This window comes from Mustela putorius, unplaced genomic scaffold (assembly GCF_011764305.1).
Source record: "Mustela putorius furo isolate JIRA1106 unplaced genomic scaffold, ASM1176430v1.1 tig00000765_pilon_pilon_pilon, whole genome shotgun sequence".
NCBI lineage: Eukaryota > Metazoa > Chordata > Mammalia > Carnivora > Mustelidae > Mustela > Mustela putorius.
The window spans coordinates 7954381-7973699 of record NW_025421470.1 but is presented as its reverse complement, the minus strand read 5'-3'; the positions used below and the strand labels follow the sequence as shown (position 1 = coordinate 7973699).

Below are 19319 nucleotides of genomic sequence, written 5' to 3'. Positions count from 1 at the left end.
TACTTTGGAAAATTATGGAATTTTAAACTTGGCATTTACTTTGACCTTCAGTGTTTAACTACCTACCATATTCCCTTCTATTAGATCCAACTTATGATTAATAGCAGGCAGATAGCCTTTAAATGACTTCTGGTTTTTGGTTTTGTTTTGTGTTTTTCTGAATTTCTCTGAGGCCAGAGGTATAAATCAAATCAATGTTATGTTCCTCTGAGAATTTAAAAAACTCTAGTGTGGGGGTGCCTGGCTGACTCAGTCAGGAGAGAATGTGTGATTCTTGATCTTGGGGTCATGAGTTGAGTCCCAGGTTGGGCGTGGAACATACTTAAGAAGAAAATCCTAGAGCATGGGGGGAGCTTTGGTGTGTTTTATGTATTTCCATAATATCTTATGCGTATATAAGCACTTAGTATGTTGGACCAAATGAAGTTGCCATTTTTATAATCCAGAATGTAGGCAGTTTTGTTTGATTCAGTGTGATGTGCATATATATGTATGGGGGTGTGTGTGTATTTTTTTTTTTTTAACATGGGTGGGAGCATACTATACATACTGTTGTACTTCTTGCCTTTTTTTTTTTTAATACTTAAATCTCAGAGCTTGTTGTGTATTAGTGTATATAGAGATACACCCTTATTTATGTTCATGGCTCCATAGTCTTCTACTCAGTGGATTACTGCTGCTTTGGTTAGTTTATATTAGAATATAAATTACTTAGTTTTAAAAAATTATAGCTTTGTAATGATTATCCTTTTAGTTGTGTTCTACATTCAGGTGTGAGTATATCCTGATAAATTCCTGATTTCTTTTACTTGGATGAAAGAGCTTATGTAATTTTTTAAAAAAGATTATATTTTAAAAATTTATTTGATAGAGCACAAGTAGGCAGAGAGGCAGGCAGAGGGAGAGGAGAAGCAGCTTCCCTGCTGATCAGGAATCCTGATGCAGGGCTTGATCCCAGGACCCTAGGATCATCACCTGAGCTGAAGGCAGATGCTTAACTGCCCAGGTGCCCAGAGCTATGTAACCTTAATTCCAGACATTAACTTTTGATTTAAATGTTTGTATTTATTCAGTCGGTGGTTATCACTCACTGCATATTTGGCAGTAACCATCTGAATTCTGCTTTTGTTGCTTCATTGTAAGATCTAGGAATTTGGGGAGTAACATCATTATTTCTTTGTTGGTCTTAGGCCCTAGAAGTGATGATTTATAGTAGGGAAGAAAGAAAGTTATAATCCTTTTATGACTTGTGAAGTTCATACATATATTCTAGTTTGAGAGAGTTAATAGCATCTTCTTTTCTTCTGAAGTCCAGATTCAGTTAAGAAATAGACACGGAAGACGAGGCTCATGGTGATTCAGTCTTCCCTCCAGTGCTAACACAGTTTTTGGAGAGTAGGGCCTTACCAAAGAGTCTGAGGCCAAGTGACTTCTTGTTCACCCATGGTCACAGACAGAACTGGCAACGGGGACCTTTGTGAACTTTAAGCTTGGAGGAAAAGGGAATCTGGTATAATGATAGTGTTCAGTATAAGATTCCAAAGAGAGAAAAAAAGAGGTTTAGCCACGTAAGATTAGTGCCCCTCCCCAGCATTATTTATCCTCAGGAAAAGTTAGTGAGGGGTGGGGAAGGAGAGAGCTCAAAAGTGATTAACCTAGCAAATCCACATGGAAGCTAGAGGAGGGAGAAATACGTATTTGCTCCCAATGTGTTTTAGGGCAAAATGTGCCATATTGTATATGAAGGTGAGAGGGCTGGAGAAGTAACATTTCCCCATGTAATATGTATTCTGTTGGAGCATCTAGTCTAGAATATTCTTTCTTTTCTTTTTTTTTTTTTTAAAGATTTTATTTATTTATTTGACAGAGAGAGATCACAAGTAGGCAGAGAGGCAGGCAGAGAAAGAGGAAGGGAAGCAGGCCCCCTGCTGAGCAGAGAGCCTGATGTGGGACTTGATCCCAGGACCCTGAGATCATGACCTGAGCCAAAGGCAGTGGCTTAACCCACTGAGCCACCCAGGCGCCCCTAGAATATTCTTTCTTAATCCTCTGTTCAGTACTCTTACCATTTTGTCAGATGGTCTTCAGGAGTAAGTAACCATTTGCAACTCTTTTTTTTTTTTTTTTTTTAAAAGATTTTATTTATTTATCAGAGAGAGAGGGGGAGAGAGCGAGCACAGGCAGACAGAATGGCAGGCAGAGGCAGAGGGAGAAGCAGGCTCCCTGCCGAGCAAGGAGCCCGATGCGGGACTCGATCCCAGGACGCTGGGATCATGACCTGAGCCGAAGGCAGCTGCCCAACCAACTGAGCCACCCAGGCGTCCCCCATTTGCAACTCTTGAGTCTTCCTGTTTTCATAGATGTATCGTGTAGATGTATTGCCCTTGCTAAAGTCATACCAGCTTTCAAGTCTGTACACCTCAGCTACACTAGGTTGGATGAGCAATCACACCATGTAATTTATTATGCCTACTTTGTTTTAGTAGGAAGATGTGGTCATATGCGAGTAAATGTGAAAGTACGTTATAATTTATAGATATTTCTATATATATACACACACACACTAATATATTTATAATGTATGTGATTGTAACAACATAGTACTGTGGTTATAGTATTTATTAATTATAATAACAGTAACATTCAACATTGATTTAGTAAGCATGATTGGTGTTCTGCTTCTAGCCATGTCAGAAATGAGCAAAACCAGACATAGTTCTGTATTCTAGACAGTGGGCCAGCACTGGGAGGGCGGATATTGTACTCATGAAATTAATAGTGTGTCGGATGGCCTGAATACAGAGGAGGGGAGTGGTGGTCAGGGACTAGACCAAGGAAGGTCTTTTAGGCTACATAACTGTGGCCTTGAAGAGCATCGATAAATAAAGGATTTTAAATTGAGGTGAGATGCCATGATTAGGACCTTAGAAAGATTAATCTGGTTGTAGTGAGGAGAATGGGTTTGGAGAGGATGCAGCATGAATTGGGTTAGGACACTGTTGCAGTACTCTAGGCCAGAGGTGATGGTAGCTTAGTGGAGTAATGGTAGCAGAAATGGAGGAGAGGAAGGATTTGAGATGTTTTGGAGGCAAAATGAGCAGAGATTGCTTATGGTTTGGTGTTTGGAACTATTATGAACTTTTGCCTTCAGCTGCTTCATGGATTATAGGCTTACTCCCTAATACTGGGATCAGTGGAAGAGATACATTTGTAGGAAGTATAACTTGACTTCACTCCTGGACATCCTGCAGGATCCCAGGATGAAGGATTGAAGGATCCCAGTTGTAGTGTCACATCGGCAATGAATTATGTGGATCTGGACTCCAAGGAGGTATTTGGGCAAGAGATGGAGACTTGGAATAGTTAACCTAGATGATTTGAAGTTGCAGATGTGGATGAGATTGCTTGGGGAGGTGGGTCTCAACTTTTACTGCACCCTGGAATCAACCTGGGAAGAAATAATCCCAACCCAGAGATTTTGATTTAATTAATTGGTCACTGGGCTTCTAGCAGCCCCCCCCCCATGGTACTCATGTGTAGCCAAGGTTGAGACCCACTGGTGTAGAGCAAGGATGAGCTGAAAACTGGGACTTAGCCTTGAGGGACACTAGTAGTGGCCAATTAAGGGAAGATGAACCAGTGTGGGAGAGGTAGCCAGAGAGGTAAGAGGAAAATCGGAAGTGTGACATCATGGAAGGAAGAAAAGGAGTGACCGGTAGTGCGTGTTGTTGCTGAGAAGCCAAATGGAATTTAGATTGAGCAATATGGACATTTTTTAGTTGCCATAGGGGGAGCTGTGTATGGGAAGCTTGTAGATCCTGGGTTGGAGTGGGCTGAGATGAAAGGAAATGGAAATAGTATAGGCAGTTGTTGAAAGCATTTGCAGAGGGAAGCAGTGGAGAGATGAGGTGTGCCATTGTATTAGGATGTGATTTTCATTGCCAGTAACAGAAAACCCTATTTAAATGGCGAAGAAAACCTCATTAAAGAATGCAGAGGTGGCTCTAAGGTTGTATATTTAGTGCCTCAACAATGTTATTATCAAAGACATAGGATTTTTCTAGTCTGTGTGACTTGGACTCGACAGTGTGCCTCCTCTTAATATGTAATTCACATATTAAGCTGGACGTTACCGTCTCCAGCAAAAGAATCACTCTTAAAATCTTCAGAAAAAATTACACATACTGCAAAGTGTATAATTCATAAGAATATAGGTTGAATTTTCAGAGTCCTTACATGAGTAATTGATACCTACATCACAACTCTAGTACCTCTGAAATTCCTCCTCCTAATCTACCTACCTTCTTCCCCAGGTTAACTGTTACCCCATTTTCCAACGCAGTGGGTTAGTTTTGCCTGTTTTTGTGCAATGTAAATAGTCATGGTATGTGCTCTTTTATGTTTGGCATTCAGCATTGTTTTTCAAGATCCATATTGTTGCATGGAGTTGTACAGTGTTCATCTATTGCATGAATATACCACATTTTATCCATTCTAATGTTGATGGACATTTGGGTAGTTGCTAGTATTTGGCTTTTACAGATAGTATCATTGTGAACATATGTATTCATTTCTGTTGAGAATCTAATTAAGGAGTAGAGTTGCTGGGACAAGGGTATGCGTCTATTAAGCTTTCATATATAATTTCCTATATGGTTGTATCGTTTTGCACTCCTGCCAGCAGTATATGAGAGTTTTGGTTCCACGTCCTTACTAACACTTATTATTTTTGTCATTTCATTTAGACATTCTGATGGGTATGTAGTGATACAGTGCTATGATTTTAATTTGCATTTCCTTAAGTCAGTTAAGGTTATTTAAGTTGAGCATCTTTTCATATGCTGCTTGACCGCTTGGATATTCTCTTTTGTGAAGTACCTGTTTGGATCTTTTGCTGTTTTTGTTTGTTTGTTTGTTTTGTTTTTGTTTTTCTTTTGAGTCAATGTCTTATTCTTTAGGTTTTTTAAAAAAACGTTTTGGATTTGAATCATTGGTCAAATATATGCATTACAAATAGCTTTTCACACTCCGTGGCTTGCCTTTTCACTTTTTTTTTTTTTTAAAACAAATGGGTGATGCTAACTTGAACATAGTGCTGTTTATCAGTTCTTTTCCTTTATAATAAGCACTTTTTGGCTTCTGTTTAATAGTCTCTGGCTTTTCTAACATCAGCTAAATGTTCTGTGTTTCTTTTAAAAGCTTGATTATTTAACTTTGCAGTTAGGTAGGTTCAAGATGGGTATGAATGTCTAATTGACTCATCACTCTTTCTTAAGAATATGTTTTCTTGATGCACTGCAGTGGTCATTTTTGTCATCTAGATAAGGTGACTGTATGCATCTGTTTCTGATTTGTTTATCCTAATCTGTTGGTCAGGTCATCTGTCTTTAGATAGACTTTTTTTTTTTTTTTAAACTATATACAGTCTTTTAGTAGGTACTGCTGTCTGGTAGTATAAGTTACCTAGTTTTGTTCTTCCCTGTAAATCTTTTCTTAAGAATGATGAGTCCTCTAAACTCTCATTGGGCACTCTCAGCACTGGGCATATGACTACCCCCAAACCAGGCAGTAGAAAGGGGAGTGAGATTGCCGTGATTGGCTTAAACTTATTAAAATTAATCATCCTCATTTTACATATGGGAAAGCAGGCCAGAGCATTAATAAGTTCCCAAACAGTCCTGAGGAGAGTTAGTGGTTGTATTGAACTTACCTCCCTTCTGTGTTTCAGCTTTTATGCTCTGTCCACAGTGGTTTAGCTGATGTGTAAAAGATCTGGGAGGTATCTTTTAGGAGATCAGAAGTCTTGCAGACATGCAAAAGTAGTGCTGAAAAACTATGTAGATAATAACAAGTTAGACACAGATAAGATGTAGATATGTGTAGGAAATATTCCAGAAATACGAAAAGTAGTTATTCCTGGGTAGTTGTGATTGTGACGCTGGGTGACTTTTTCCTTTTATTTTACTTTTCTGTATTTTCCAAATTTCCTATAATGGACATATATGGATTTTTAAAAATTAAGAAATTATTTTTAACTAGGTTTTTTCTAGAAAATTCAAGAAGTACAAATAGATACACAATTTATCGTGCCTTTATGAAATAAATAAAAGTGAATATTTCTTGTTTTTCTTTTTAGAAATGCACTTGGTGATGGAAAGAGAGCTATTATCCTGAAGAGCAATTGGACAAAGGTAGGTTGCTTTTATCTTTACATTGGGCAGGTAATGCCGTATAACTTTTGAAAAATCTGTGTACAGGATGTAAATTTATATGTAGAAATGCTGGATAAAATTATATCAAGCTCAAGAATGTGAGAGGGGAATCTTCAGTTCCATAATCAGAAAGGAGACTTAACACAGCAGTGAGAGGCTGTGTGTGTCTGAGCCAGACAAGTAGCGCGTAGAAATGTTGAGAAGCTGGAGGGTACCTTAATGACTGAGATGTCCGCATCTGCACATTCTGGATGGAGTAAAGACTTCACAATGAAAAATGAAACTTAAAACTTAGGAGAGGAATCATAGGAGACTGCTTTTAAAACCTTGAGGTGGGAAAGGATTTATTAAATAACACAAAGTGCACAAATCAGTATTGGGGGTTTCATAAATTTGAATGTATTAAACTGAAAAACTTCAGGGGCGCCTGATTGGCTCAGTGGGTTAAGCCGCTGCCTTCGGCTCAGGTCATGATCTCAGGGTTTTGGGATCGAGTCCCATGTCGGGCTCTCTGCTCAGCGGGGAGCCTGCTTCCTCCTCTCTCTCTCTCTCTGCCTGCCTCTCTGCCTGCTGTGATCTCTCTCTGTCAAATAAATAAATAAAATCTTTAAAAAAAAAAAATAAACTGAAAAACTTCAGTATGTCAAAAGACACCATGAATGAAATCATAAGCCTGGAAGGAGATAATTTGTCCTAACTATGCAAAGAGCTATAATAAATAAACTCAGTAGAAAATGGTCTAGTACATAAACATGCATTTCACAGAGGAGAAATCATGAATGGGCAGTAGAAATAACCTATGTTCTATTTCCTAGCACTTAAAATTGTAGTTAGAAAACCAAAACCAAGATAGCAGAATAGAGAGCTTCCAAACATATCTACTTGTACGTAAGCAAGTAAGTAAAACAATGTGATACTGTTTAGGTCCTTTAGTTCGGCAAAGGTTAAAGAGACTAGTAGTCCCAAGTGTTGGTGAATATATCTACCAACAGGAACCTTCCATAAACCAGTGGGTGAGAATTGGTTGCAGCCAACTTGGAGAGCACTATGATGTGCATATGCTGTAATTATTCTAAGTATGTGTACCCCACAACATTCTTGGAATATGTACACGTGGCAAAATATGCGAAGTGGTCATTGCAGTGGTGTTTTAATGGCATAGAAGTGCAGATACCTACCTATCCATTGATAAAGCAGGGATAGATAAGATATTTTCACTTATCAAAATTATTCTTCTGATCTGCTCTGTCCCTCTTTCTTAAACACCCATTATGTCTCTGACCTCACTCCTACCACTCTCTGCCTTGTTCACTCTTTGTTGACCTGTTGGCCTCCTCAGCTGTTCCTTATATATGCCAGGCCCACTCCCCATTTGTACTTGTTTTTCCCTCTGCCTAGAATTGAATACCTTTCTCCAGAGCATGAGCTAGCTCCCTTATTTCCTTTCATGTTTTACTGAAAGTTTTCTCAGTGGAAGCTTCTTGGCCACATTACTAAAATGCCAGGGCTACCCCTGCCTAGACAGTTGCTACCCTCTTGCCCTGCTTTACTTTTTTCCTGTTGGCATTTAACATTATTGAACATGCTGTATGTATTATTACTGTGTGTCCTCCCCTACAATGTGAGATCCATGAGGATGGATTTTTTTTTTGTTTGTTGACTTGGTTCACTATTGAATCTGGACTGCCTGACAAGCTGCTTGGCACATAGCAAACATTTCCTAGTAAATATTTGTTGACTTTGTGAATGAATGAACTGAATACTAGATTGCAGTTGGAATAAGTTAACTGGTTGACCAGCATTTATAGATTTTAAAAAATAGTGTTGAATGAAAAAAAGCAGTAGAAGCATAATATAGGCCCGAAAGATACCTTTCAGACTCATGATGATGTTTCTTTCTGGGCAGTTAGAGAAGGAAGCATTAGAGAGGGTACAAAGAGGATTTTTGCCATATTTATTTCTTTTAGTAAGAAAGAATCTAAAGCAAATATAGCAAATGTTAGTGATTAATTCTAGGTGTTTGTGATATTAACCACTGTATTTTCCTAAATCACAAAAATACCCGACTTTTTTTTTTTTTTAAAGTAGAGCTTCAGATAAGACACAGAAGGATACATGTTTCGGACTTCATTCCTGGCTTTACATAATTTGTTTTTAAATCAGAGTGAGTATTAATCAGAGAATTTTAGAGTCCTCCAAATTATGATTCATGTGGCCGAGTAGTGTATCAGAATCTGGGGGATTGTGAAATTCCCCAGGTGGACTCCTGCATCCAGATTTTGGAGTCTGTTTTTAAATACCTCATTCTACAGATGAAGAGATTGAGTCCCAGAGAGGTAAAGTGACTTTTGCAAGTAAGAGACATTAGTGGATTTAGAATCCAGCATTGGATGTGCTTCTGTTTGAGAGTGATCAGTTTGTGGCTGTTTTTACTAGGAGTCATTGTGCTTGGTAGAGAATCTTTGTTCATCACTGAACCTGGCATTTGTCAGGTGCTCCATAAACAAACACTTATTCTGTGGATGATAGAATTCTTTTTTTTTTTTTAATTTTTTTTCCCCCATTTTATTTTATTTCTTTTCAGTGTTCCAAAGTTCATTGTTTATGCACCATAGCCAGTGCTCCATGTAATACGTGCCCTCCATAATACCCACCACCAGGCTCACCCAACCCCCGACCCCTTCCCCTCTGAAACCCTGTTTGTTTCTCAGAGTCCACAGTTTCTATGGTTTGTCTCCCCCTCCCAATTTCCCCCTTCTACTGAAACTCAGAGTCTGAATTTAGTTTTCTAGAGTTACCATTGAATTTTCTGTTGTCAGTTCAGAAAAAAGGAGTACTAAAAGATTCTGAATTACATTGAGGATGATGTAGAATGTTTTATTCCTGGCTTAATTTATTGAACAGAAAATTTTCACTCTCTAAACTACTTTTTTAGAGCAAATTTAGGCTCACAGCAAAATTAAGAGGAAGGTAATCTTCCATAAACCTCTACACATGCATAGCCTCCCCCATTATCAGCATCCCCCAGGTGACTGGTATAATTTGAACATTGATGAACCTACACAGACACATTATAATCACCAAGGTCCATAGTTTAAGGGTTCACTCCCTAAGTGTTATGCATTCTTTGGGTTTGGACAATGTGTAATGACATCCATTATTTTGATTTATACAGAGTGTTTCACTATCCCCCAGATCCCCTGATCTGCCTTTCCAAATCCCTGGCAACCACTGATTTTTTTATGTCTCCATTAGTTTTACGTTTTCCAGAATGTCATAGAGTTTGAATCATACAGTATGCAGTTCTCAGATAGGCTTCTCTTTCACACATTACATTTCTGCCATGTCTTTTCATTCCTTGATAATGATTTCCTTTTAGTGCTGAATAATACTTCATTGTTGGCTTGTGCCAGTTGATTTATCCATTCACTGAAGACACTTTTTTTAAAGATTTATTTATTTATTTATTTATTTGAGAGAGAGAGAGAGAGGGCGCATGAGAGAGTAAGTAGAGGGGAGAGAAAGAAAAAGGCTTCCCGCTGAGCAGGGAGCCCAGCGTGGGGCTCGATCCTGAGATTCCTGGTTCATGACCTTAGCTAAAGGCAGACACTTAACTGAGCCACCCAGGCACCCCTACTGAAGGACATTTTTGTTGCTTTCAAGTTTGGGCCATTTTGAATAAAGCTGTTATAAATACCTACATGCAGGGTTTTGTGTTGACATGTTTTCAACTCTTTCGGGTAATTACCAAGGATTGCTAGATTGCAGTGATTGCTGGATCATATGACAAGAATATGTTTAGTTTTAGTTTTTTTTTTTTTTTTTTTAAATTTATTTGAGAGACAGAGAGAGAGGAGCAAGGGGAGGAGGGATAGAGGGAGAAGGAGAAGCAGACTCCCTGCCATGCAGGGAGCCCGATGTGGGGCTCAGTCGTGGGACCCTGGGATTATGACTTGAGCTGAAGGCAGACACCCACCCAGGTGCCCCTAGTTTTTTGTTTTGTTTAAGATTTTATTTATTAGAGATATAGAGGTAGTGAGAGAGAGAATGAGAGTCGGGAGAGGAAAAAATAGATGCCCCACTGAGCAGGGAGCATAGTGTAGGCTCAGTCCCAGGACTCTGGAATTATGACCTGAGCTGAAGGCAGATGCTTAGCTGACTGAGCCACCAGATGCCCCAAAAATATGTTTAGTTTTTTAAAGAAGTGCCAAACTTTTCCAAAGTGTCTGTACCATTTTGCATTCCCAGCAGCCACAAGTGAGAGTTCCTGCTTCTCCATATCCTCGTTGGCATTTGGACTTGTCCCTTGGTCATTGCAGTGTTGGTTTTAATGGCATATGTCCTGAATTTTGACCTCCCTACTAGGTGTATGGTAGTATCTTGTTTTAACTTGCATTTCCCTAATGACATACGATGTGGAGCATCTTTTCATGTGCTCATTTGCCACCGAATACCTTCCTTGATGAGGTGTCTGTTAGGATCTTTTTTAATTAGTTGTTTTCTTTTTGCTGAATTTTAAGAATTTGTTTATATTTTGGGTAACAGACCTTATCAAATATGTCTGCTAAATATTTTCTTCTTGATTGCAGCTTGTCTTCTCATTTTCTTGATAGCAACTTTCAGAGAGAAGTTTTTAAAGTCCAGCTTATAAGTTATTTCTTTCATTGATCATGCCTTTGGTATGGTATCTAAAAAGTCATTACTATTTTTGCATTTTACATTTAGGTCTGTGATTCACTTTTAGTTAATTTTTGTGGAGAGTATAAGGTCTAGATTCTTTTTTCTTTCTTTCTTCCTTTTTTTTTTTTGCATGTAGAAGCCCCAGCATCACTGTTGCAAAGGCTCTATTTACTTCATTTTATTACCTTTGTTATCTTCATCAAAGATCTGTTGACTATATTTATGTGGGTTCATTCATTTTATTTAAATACACATGTTTTATGATAATTGCAGAAATATTTGTATAGATGAAAAATACAAATCCTAGCAAGTATTAAAAAAATGTAACTATACCAAGGTAATTTTTTCATTTTCTTTTATTGGAAAGAAGTGCTCGTTAAAAGGTAGCTTAAACTTCAGAAGCAAAGGTGAACTGTGCAAGGTGCATTCTGTACTTCTACTTCAGAGTAACTATGAGCCCATGTCTGTTTAATCATGCCTCTAGGACATAAACATATATAACAAGGTTCTCTGTAGATTCTCTGAGGGTGGGCCATTGTTCTGCCTTCTTTCCAGATAGAGAAGACTGGTACAATGACATCTGCCCTGCCTGTGCTTTCAGGCCTGAGAGAGGATGTCATCGTATCCCATACAGGGGGAATTTTTATGGTATTGTCCATAGGCATTTGTTGACATTTCTCTCTGCATTGCCTTTTGATATTGTTATGTAGCATACAAACCGGTAGCCTCACAGATGTCCATAAGAACCTTTAATATTGAGGGGTATATTAAGACTTTTGTTTGTGAATGACAAAACCTAACTCAGATTTGGCCTAAGTAGTTGGCTCATGTAATTGAAAAGTCTAGGCATTACCTTCAGGCATGGCTGGATCCAGGTTTATACACATTTTTCTTCCCATTTCTCAGTTTTTCTTTCCTGTTTATTAGCTTTATTTTCTCCCTTTTCATTTAGTGTTTCTTTTTAGGTGGGTTCTGTTGCTGTATTGAGTTCACTGATGTTTTTTCTTCTACAATGTCTAATCTTCCCCAATTTCATCTGATGTATTTTTTCACCTTAAATGCTATAACTTCCGTCTTTAGAATGTCAGTTTGAGTGTTCTTTATGTGTTTCATATCTTAATATGTTCAGTTTTTTTTGACTTCTTGAAGATGTGGAATATGTTTATAGTAACCGTTCTAATGTTCCTGTCTACTAATTATTTGTGTGTGTGTGTGTGTGTGTGTGTGTGTGTGTGTATTATCTATTTATTTATTAACATTTAATGTATTATTTGTCCTGGGGTACAGGTCTATGCATCATCAGGCTTACACATTTCACAGCACTAACCATAGCACATACCCTCCCCAGTGTCCATAACCTAGCCACCCTATCCTTTACCCCCCAAACCCCAGCAACCCTCAGTTTGTTTCATGAGATTAAGAGTCTCTTACAGTTTTTCTCCCTCCCGATCCCATCTTGTTTCATTTTTTTTCCTTCCCTACACCCACAAACTCCACCCTGCCTCTCAAATTCCTCATATCAGAGAGATCATATGATAATTGTCTTTCTCTGATTGACTTATTTCACTCAGTATAATACCATTAGTTCCATCCATGTTGTCATAAAGGGCAAGATTTTGTTCTTTTGATGGCTGAGTAGTATTCCATTGTGTGTATGTGTGTGTGTGTGTATACACACATACATACATACATACACACCATATCTTCTTTATCCATTCATCTGTTGTTGGACATCTAGCTTCTTTCCATAGTTTGGCTATTGTGGACATTGCTGCTATAAACATTGAGGTGCATGTGCCCCTTCGGATCACTACATTGGTATCTTTAGTGTAAATATCCAGTAGTGTGATTGCTGGGTCATAGGGTAGCTCTATTTTCAACTTTTTGAGGAACCTCCATACTGTTCTCCAGAGTGGCTGTACCAACTGGTATTCCCACCAACAGTGTGGGAGGCTTCCCCTTTCTCCACATCCTTGCCAACATGTCATTTCCTGGCTTGTTAATTTTAGCCATTCTGACTGGTGTGAGGTGGTATCTCATTGTGGTTTTGATTTGTATTTCCCTGATGCCGAGTGATGTAGAGCACTTTTTCATGTGTCTGTTGGCCATCTGAATGTCTGCAGAAATGTCTATTCATGTCTTCTGCCCATTTCTTGATTGGATTATTTGTTCTTTGGGTGTTGAGTTTGATAAGTTCCTTATAGATTTTGGATACTAGTCCTTTATCTAGTATGTCATTTGTGAATATCTTCTCCCACTGTGTCAGTTGTCTTTTGGTTTTGTTGACTATTTTTTCCTTTGCTGTGCAGAAGCTTTTGATCTTGATGAAATCCCAATAGTTCATTTTTGCCCTTGCTTCCCTTGCTTTTGGCAATGTTTCTAGGAAGTTGCTGCGGCTGAGGTGGAAGAGATTGCTGCCTGTGTTCTCCTCAAGGATTTTGATGGATTCCTGTCTCACATTGAGGTCTTTCATCCATTTTGAATGTATTCTTTGTGTGGTGTAAGGAAATGGTCCAGTTCCATTCTTTTGCATGTGGCTGTCCAGTTTTCCCAACACCACTTGTTGAAGAGACTGTCTTTTTTCCATTTTTTGTCAAAGATTAGTTGACCATAGAGTTGAGGGTCTATTTCTGGGCTCTCTATTCTGTTCCATTGATCTATGTGTCTGTTTTTGTGCCGGTACCTTACTGTCTTTATGATGACAGCTTTGTAATAGAGCTTAAAGTCTGGAATTGTGATGCCACCAACTTTGGCTTTCTATTTCAACATTCCTCTGGCTATTTGGGGTCTTTTCTAGTTCCATATAAATTTTAGGATTATTTGTTCCATTTCTTGGAAAAAAATTGATGGTATCTTGATAGGGATTGTGTTAAATGTGTAGATTGCTTTAGGTAGCATAGACATTTTCACAATATTTGTTCTTCCAGTCCATGAGCATGGAAGGTTTTTCCATTTCTTTGTGTCTTCCTCAATTTTTTTCATGAGTACTTTATGGTTTTCTAAGTACAGAGTCTTTGCTTCTTTGGTTAGGTTTATCCCTATGGTTTTGGGTAGAGTTGTAAATAGGATTGACTCCTTAATTTCTCTTTCTTCTGTCTTGCTGTTGGTGTATAGAAATGCAGCTGATTTCTGTGCATTGATTTTATATCTTGACACTTTACTGAATTCCTGTATGAGTTCCGGCAGTTTTGGAGTGGAGTCTCTTGGGTTTTCCACGTGAAGTGTATCATATTGGCAAAGAGTGAGAGTTTGACTTCTTTGCTGATTCAGATGCCTTTAATTTCTTTTTGTTGTCTGATTGCTGAGGCTAGGACTTCTAGTACTGTGTTGAATAGCAGTGGTGATAGTGACATCCCTGCCATGTTCCTGACCTTAGGGGAAAAGCTTTCTGTTTTTCCCATTGAGAATGATATTTGATGTGGGTTTTTCATAGATGGCTTTGATGATATTGAGGTATGTACCCTCTATGCCTACACCGTGAAGAGTTTTGATCAAGAAAGGATGCTGTACTTTGTCAAATGCTTTTTCAGCATCTGTTGAGAGGATCATATGGTTCTTGTTCTTTCTTTTATTAATGTAGTGTATTACATTGATTGATTTGCAGATGTTGAACTAACCTTGAAGCCCAGGAATAAATCCCACTTGGTCATGGTGAATAATCCTTTTAATGTACTGCTGGATCCTGTTGGCTAAACTTTGGTGAGAGTTTTCACATCTGTGTTCATCAAGGATATGGTCTCTAATTCTCCTTTTTGATGGGGCCTTTGTCTGGTTTTGGGATCAAGGTAATGCTGGCCTCATAAATGAGTTTAGAAGTTTTCCTTCCATTTCTTTTTTTTTTTGGAAGCAGTTTCAGGAGAACTGGTATTAATTCTTCTTTATTTTTTTTTTTTTATTATTTTTTTTTTTTAGTTTTTTAAATTTTTTATTTTTTATATACATATATTTTTATCCCCAGGGGTACAGGTCTGTGAATCACCAGGTTTACACACTTCACAGCACTCACCAAATCACATACCCTCCCCAATGTCCATAATACCACCCCCTTCTCCCAAACCCCCTCCCCCCGGCAACCCTCAATTTGTTTTGTGAGATTAAGAGTCACTTATGGTTTGTCTCCCTCCCAATCCCATCTTGTTTCATTTATTCTTCTTCTACCCACTTAAGCCTCCATGTTGCATCACCACTTCCTCATTAATTCTTCTTTAAATGCTTAGTAGAATTCCCCTGGGAAGTCGTCTGGCCCTGGGCTCTTGTTTTTTGGGAGATTTTTGATGACTGTTTCAGTCTTCTTACTGGTTATGGGTCTATTCAGGTGTTCTGTCTCTTCCTGGTTCAGTTGTGGTAGGTTATATGTCTCCAGGAATGCATCCATTTTTTCCAGATTGTCAAATCTGTTAGCATATATTTGCTCATAATATGTTCTTATAATTGTTTGTATTTCTTTGATGTTGGTTGTGATCTCTCCTCTTTCATTCATGATTTTATTAATTTGGGTCCTTCCTCTTTTCTTTTTGATAATTCTGGCCAGGGGTTTATCAATCTTACTAGTTCTTTCAAAGAACCAGCTCCTAGTTTCATTGATCTGTTCTGCTGTTCTTTTGGTTTCTGTTTCATTGATTTCTGCTCTGATCTTTTATGATTTCTCTTCTGCTGGGTTTAGGCTTTCTTTGCTGTTCTTTCTCCAGGTCCTTTAGGTATAGGGTTAGGTTGTATACTTGAGACCTTTCTTGTTTCTTGAGAAAGGCTTGTATTGCTATATATTTTCCTCTCAGGACTGCCTTTGCTGTGTCCCAAAGATTTTGAACAGTTGTGTTTTCACTTTCATTTGTTTTCCTGAATTTTTTCAATTCTTTAATTTCCTGGTTGACCCACTTATTCTTCAGTAGGATACTCTTTAGCCTCCATGTATTTGAGTTCTTTCCAACTTTCCTCTTGTGATTGAGTTCTAGCTTCAGAGCATTGTGGTCTGAAAATATGCAGGGAATGATCCCAATCTTTTGGTACTGTTGAGACCTGATTTTGACCCAGGATGTGATCTATTCTGGAGAATGTTCCATGTGCACTGGAGAAGAAAGTGTATTCTGTTGCTTTGGGATGGAATGTTACAAATATATCTGTTATGTCCATCTGGTCCGGTGTGTCTTTTAAAGCCTTTATTTCCTTGTTAATCTTTTGCTTAGATGATCTGTCCATTTCAGTGAGGGGGTGTGTGTTAAAGTCCCCTAGTATTATCGTATTATTGTCAATGTATTTCTTTGATTTTATTAATTGGCTTATATAATTGGCTGCTCCCATGTTAGGGACATAGATTTAGCTCTTCTTGTTAGACAGACACTTTAAGTAGGATATAGCGTCCTTCTTCATCTCTTATTATAGTCTTTGGCTGAAAAATCTAATATGTCTGATATAAGGATTGCCACCCCAGCTTTCTTTTGATGTCCATTAGCATGGTAAATTGTTTTCCAACCCCTCACTTTCAATCTGGAGGTGTTTTTGAGTCTAAACTGAGTTTCTTGTAGAAAACACATCGATGGTTTTGTATTTTTACCCATCCTGATACCCTCTGTCTTTTGATTAGGGCATTTAGCCCATTTACATTCAGGGTAACTATTGAGAGATGTGAATTTAGTGCCATTGTATTGCCTGTAAGGTGACTGTTAGTGTATATTGTCTCTATTCCTTTCTGGTCTGTTACTTTTAGGTTCTCTCTTTGCTTAGAGAACCAGGGCCAGGCTAAGTAATCTGCTTGGGTTTGCTCTGGGTAGCTTTTGTTCCCTGAATGCTTTCTGTACAACTCTGGAGGATGGGAATGAAGATGGTGGCCTCACATTCTCTGGCCCTTTAGGAGCCAAGGGGTCAGGGCCCCACTCCTTAGTGTGCCCTCAGAGAAAAGCAGTCTATCCCTCCTGTTTCCCTGGTTACCAGCTGCACTTGGAGCTTGCCCAGCCTGTGACTGCCTGTTTCTATCTCGGGTGCATGGCACTGTTTAGCATCTCCAAACCCAGTAGATTCCTGTAGCATGCTCCCGAGCTGCTCCTCCCAGAGGAGGAAGGAGGGGGTCTCTCCGGATCTGCCACTTGTGGGGTCCCTGCTCAAAGAGCAGTAGCTTGACTGTGCCTTGGATCATGGTGTAAGGGAACCCTGAGCTGAGAGCCCACTCCTCGGCTCCGTCTCTGTAGCTGGCTTCTGTGCTCCGATACCTGGCAGCTTTGCCACAGTCAGACACCCCAGGTCTTTATGTGATCCCGTGGGTCCTTAGACCTGCAGGGCTCCACCCCCTGCTTAGCTTCTGGAGTGACATCCCTCAGTAGAGCAGACTTCTAAATGTTTTCATTTTGTGCTCCGCTTCTCTTTCACTTGCCAGGAGTCAGCCCCTCCCACTGTGGTCCATATTCCTGTCACTTTGGATTCACTTCTCCGCACATCCTACCTTCTGGAAAGTGGTCGATTTTCTGTTCCTGGAATTGCTGCTCTTCTTCCCTTCTATTTCCTGTTGAGTTTGTAGGTGTTTAGAATGGTTTGATAACTACCTAGCTGAACTCCTGGGACCTGATGATATCTCAGTCTCCCATTCCTCTGCCATCTTGCCAACTTCAGATATTCTTGAGTTGTCATTGGATGAAATAGATGTATAAATTTTGCCTCTCTAATGGATAATTAAGTTGTGTGACTTCTTAAAAATCCTTCAAAAGCATTTCTTCATGTTGGAAATTATCAGAATCAGAGGGTTCTCTGCACAGTTTTTCCACGTCTGCACTAAGGTTTTTATACCCAATGATGTGCAGAAGTCAAGCCTGAGAAGAGGCCCAACCTGGGTGGCTCAGTCATGAGGCGTCTGCCTTTGCTCAGTTCATGATTCTCAGTTCCTGGAATTGAGCCCCACATTGAGCGGGAAGCCCGATTCTCTCTCTCCCACTCCCCCTGCTTGTGTTCCTTCTCTCACTGTCTCTTTGAAAAATTCTCTAGCTGATGAGTCTCTCCCTGACCCTTCTACGCAGAGAAGGCATTGTCTACTAATTCTATCATTTGTGTCATTTCTGAGTATTTTCAGTCGACTCCTTTTTCTCTTCTTATAGATCGGATTTTCCTTCTTTGCATACCTAGTAATTTTTTATTAATATGAGACATTGTTACTGATATTTGTGTGTATCTGTAAATATTTTTGAGCTTCCTTTTGGGATGCAATAAAGTTACTTGGAAGCAGTGTAAGTCTTTGGAGGCTTGTTTTAGGTTTTGATAGGTGGGACAAGAGTGGTATTTGGTCAAGGGCTATCTTTTTATTCACAACTGAATCAAAATGCTTCTGAACACTCTGCCTGTTACTCCATGAATTACAATGTTTTCCAGTCTGGCTGGCAGAAGCAGGAATTATTCCTGGCCCTGTGTGAGTGCTGACTCTTGTTTCCTTACTAGTCTTTCTAGTCATTCTTCCCCTGGTTTGGGTTTCTCGTTGTTGTCCCACATGTATATACTGATTAGTACTCACCTGAAGACTCAACTCAGGGGGACTAGGTAAGGATCTCTGGATTTCTCTGTGGAGCAGTCTCCTTTTGGTCCTCTGCCCTGTGAATGCGTTCTGCCTTGGCTGTCCTGGATTCCTGTCTCTGTCTTCTGATCTGAGACTGCTAGTGTCCCTGCCTGCGTTCCTTCTCCCTGTACCAGGGCTTAGAAATTCCATTCAGTAAGCTGGAGCAGTCATAGGGCTTATGTTGTGTTTTTCAGGGGTCACTCTGTTTTGTTGCCTGATAATCACTCAGTGTCTTGCAAACCGTTGTTTCATGTGTTTTGTCCTTGTTTATTTGTTTTGGGCAAGAGTGTAAATCCAAATCCTTGTTAACTCCATCTTGACCACCAGTGGTAATTAGAGTGTGGGCTCTCTTGGTTTTTTGAAAAAGACTTTTACCATGTAGTGGGAACCCCAAACTGATATCCTTAATAACTGTTAATTCTAGTGGTAATAGAACCTCTTCTAGTACCTATATAGTACACCTAATGGGTGCCTCACACTGATCCTGATTGAGCCATGTGTTCACCAGTGGATTGATCCTATGACCTGGAAAATGGTGCATATTTCAGTTTGTCGGTCTCCTGGGTCATATGCTTCTCCCCATTCATTTTTGAGATGGAGCACTAGTCCCAGTTCTGCCATTGCTGTGTGGAGTAGGGACATGGTGGCACCAAAAGGAGGGGATGCTAAGCAGATGAACAATAGGGAATTTCTATATGTGTGAAAGAGAGTGAGGTAATGTCAAAGAAAAGTAAAACTTCGTCTTGTAATTGGGTTCAGAAAACTCTCTGAGATACCTTTTTGCTAATTTGAGCATCATTCAAATAACCTGAGCAATGAGTTCTGAATAAATTCATTTTTCAGCCAATTGACATTATACTAGGTTTTGTAGAGTTTAGGGAAAAGGACCCAGGAAA

The 19319-nt window shown here is 39.2% G+C and overlaps 1 protein-coding gene across 2 annotated transcripts in view; it reads left to right on the top strand.

Moving 5' to 3' along the window:
• Window positions 1-19319, top strand: part of TTC3 (tetratricopeptide repeat domain 3) — a 130063-nt gene that overhangs the window by 25961 nt on the left and 84783 nt on the right. For both annotated transcript variants that reach the window (XR_006607937.1, XM_045084512.1), the window contains exon 11: window positions 6137-6191. Coding sequence is in view for 1 of the 2 variants with exons in the window: in XM_045084512.1 (XP_044940447.1) it covers window positions 6137-6191 (55 nt within the window). In the remaining variant the exon portion in view is untranslated. The remainder of the gene's footprint in view (window positions 1-6136; window positions 6192-19319) is intronic.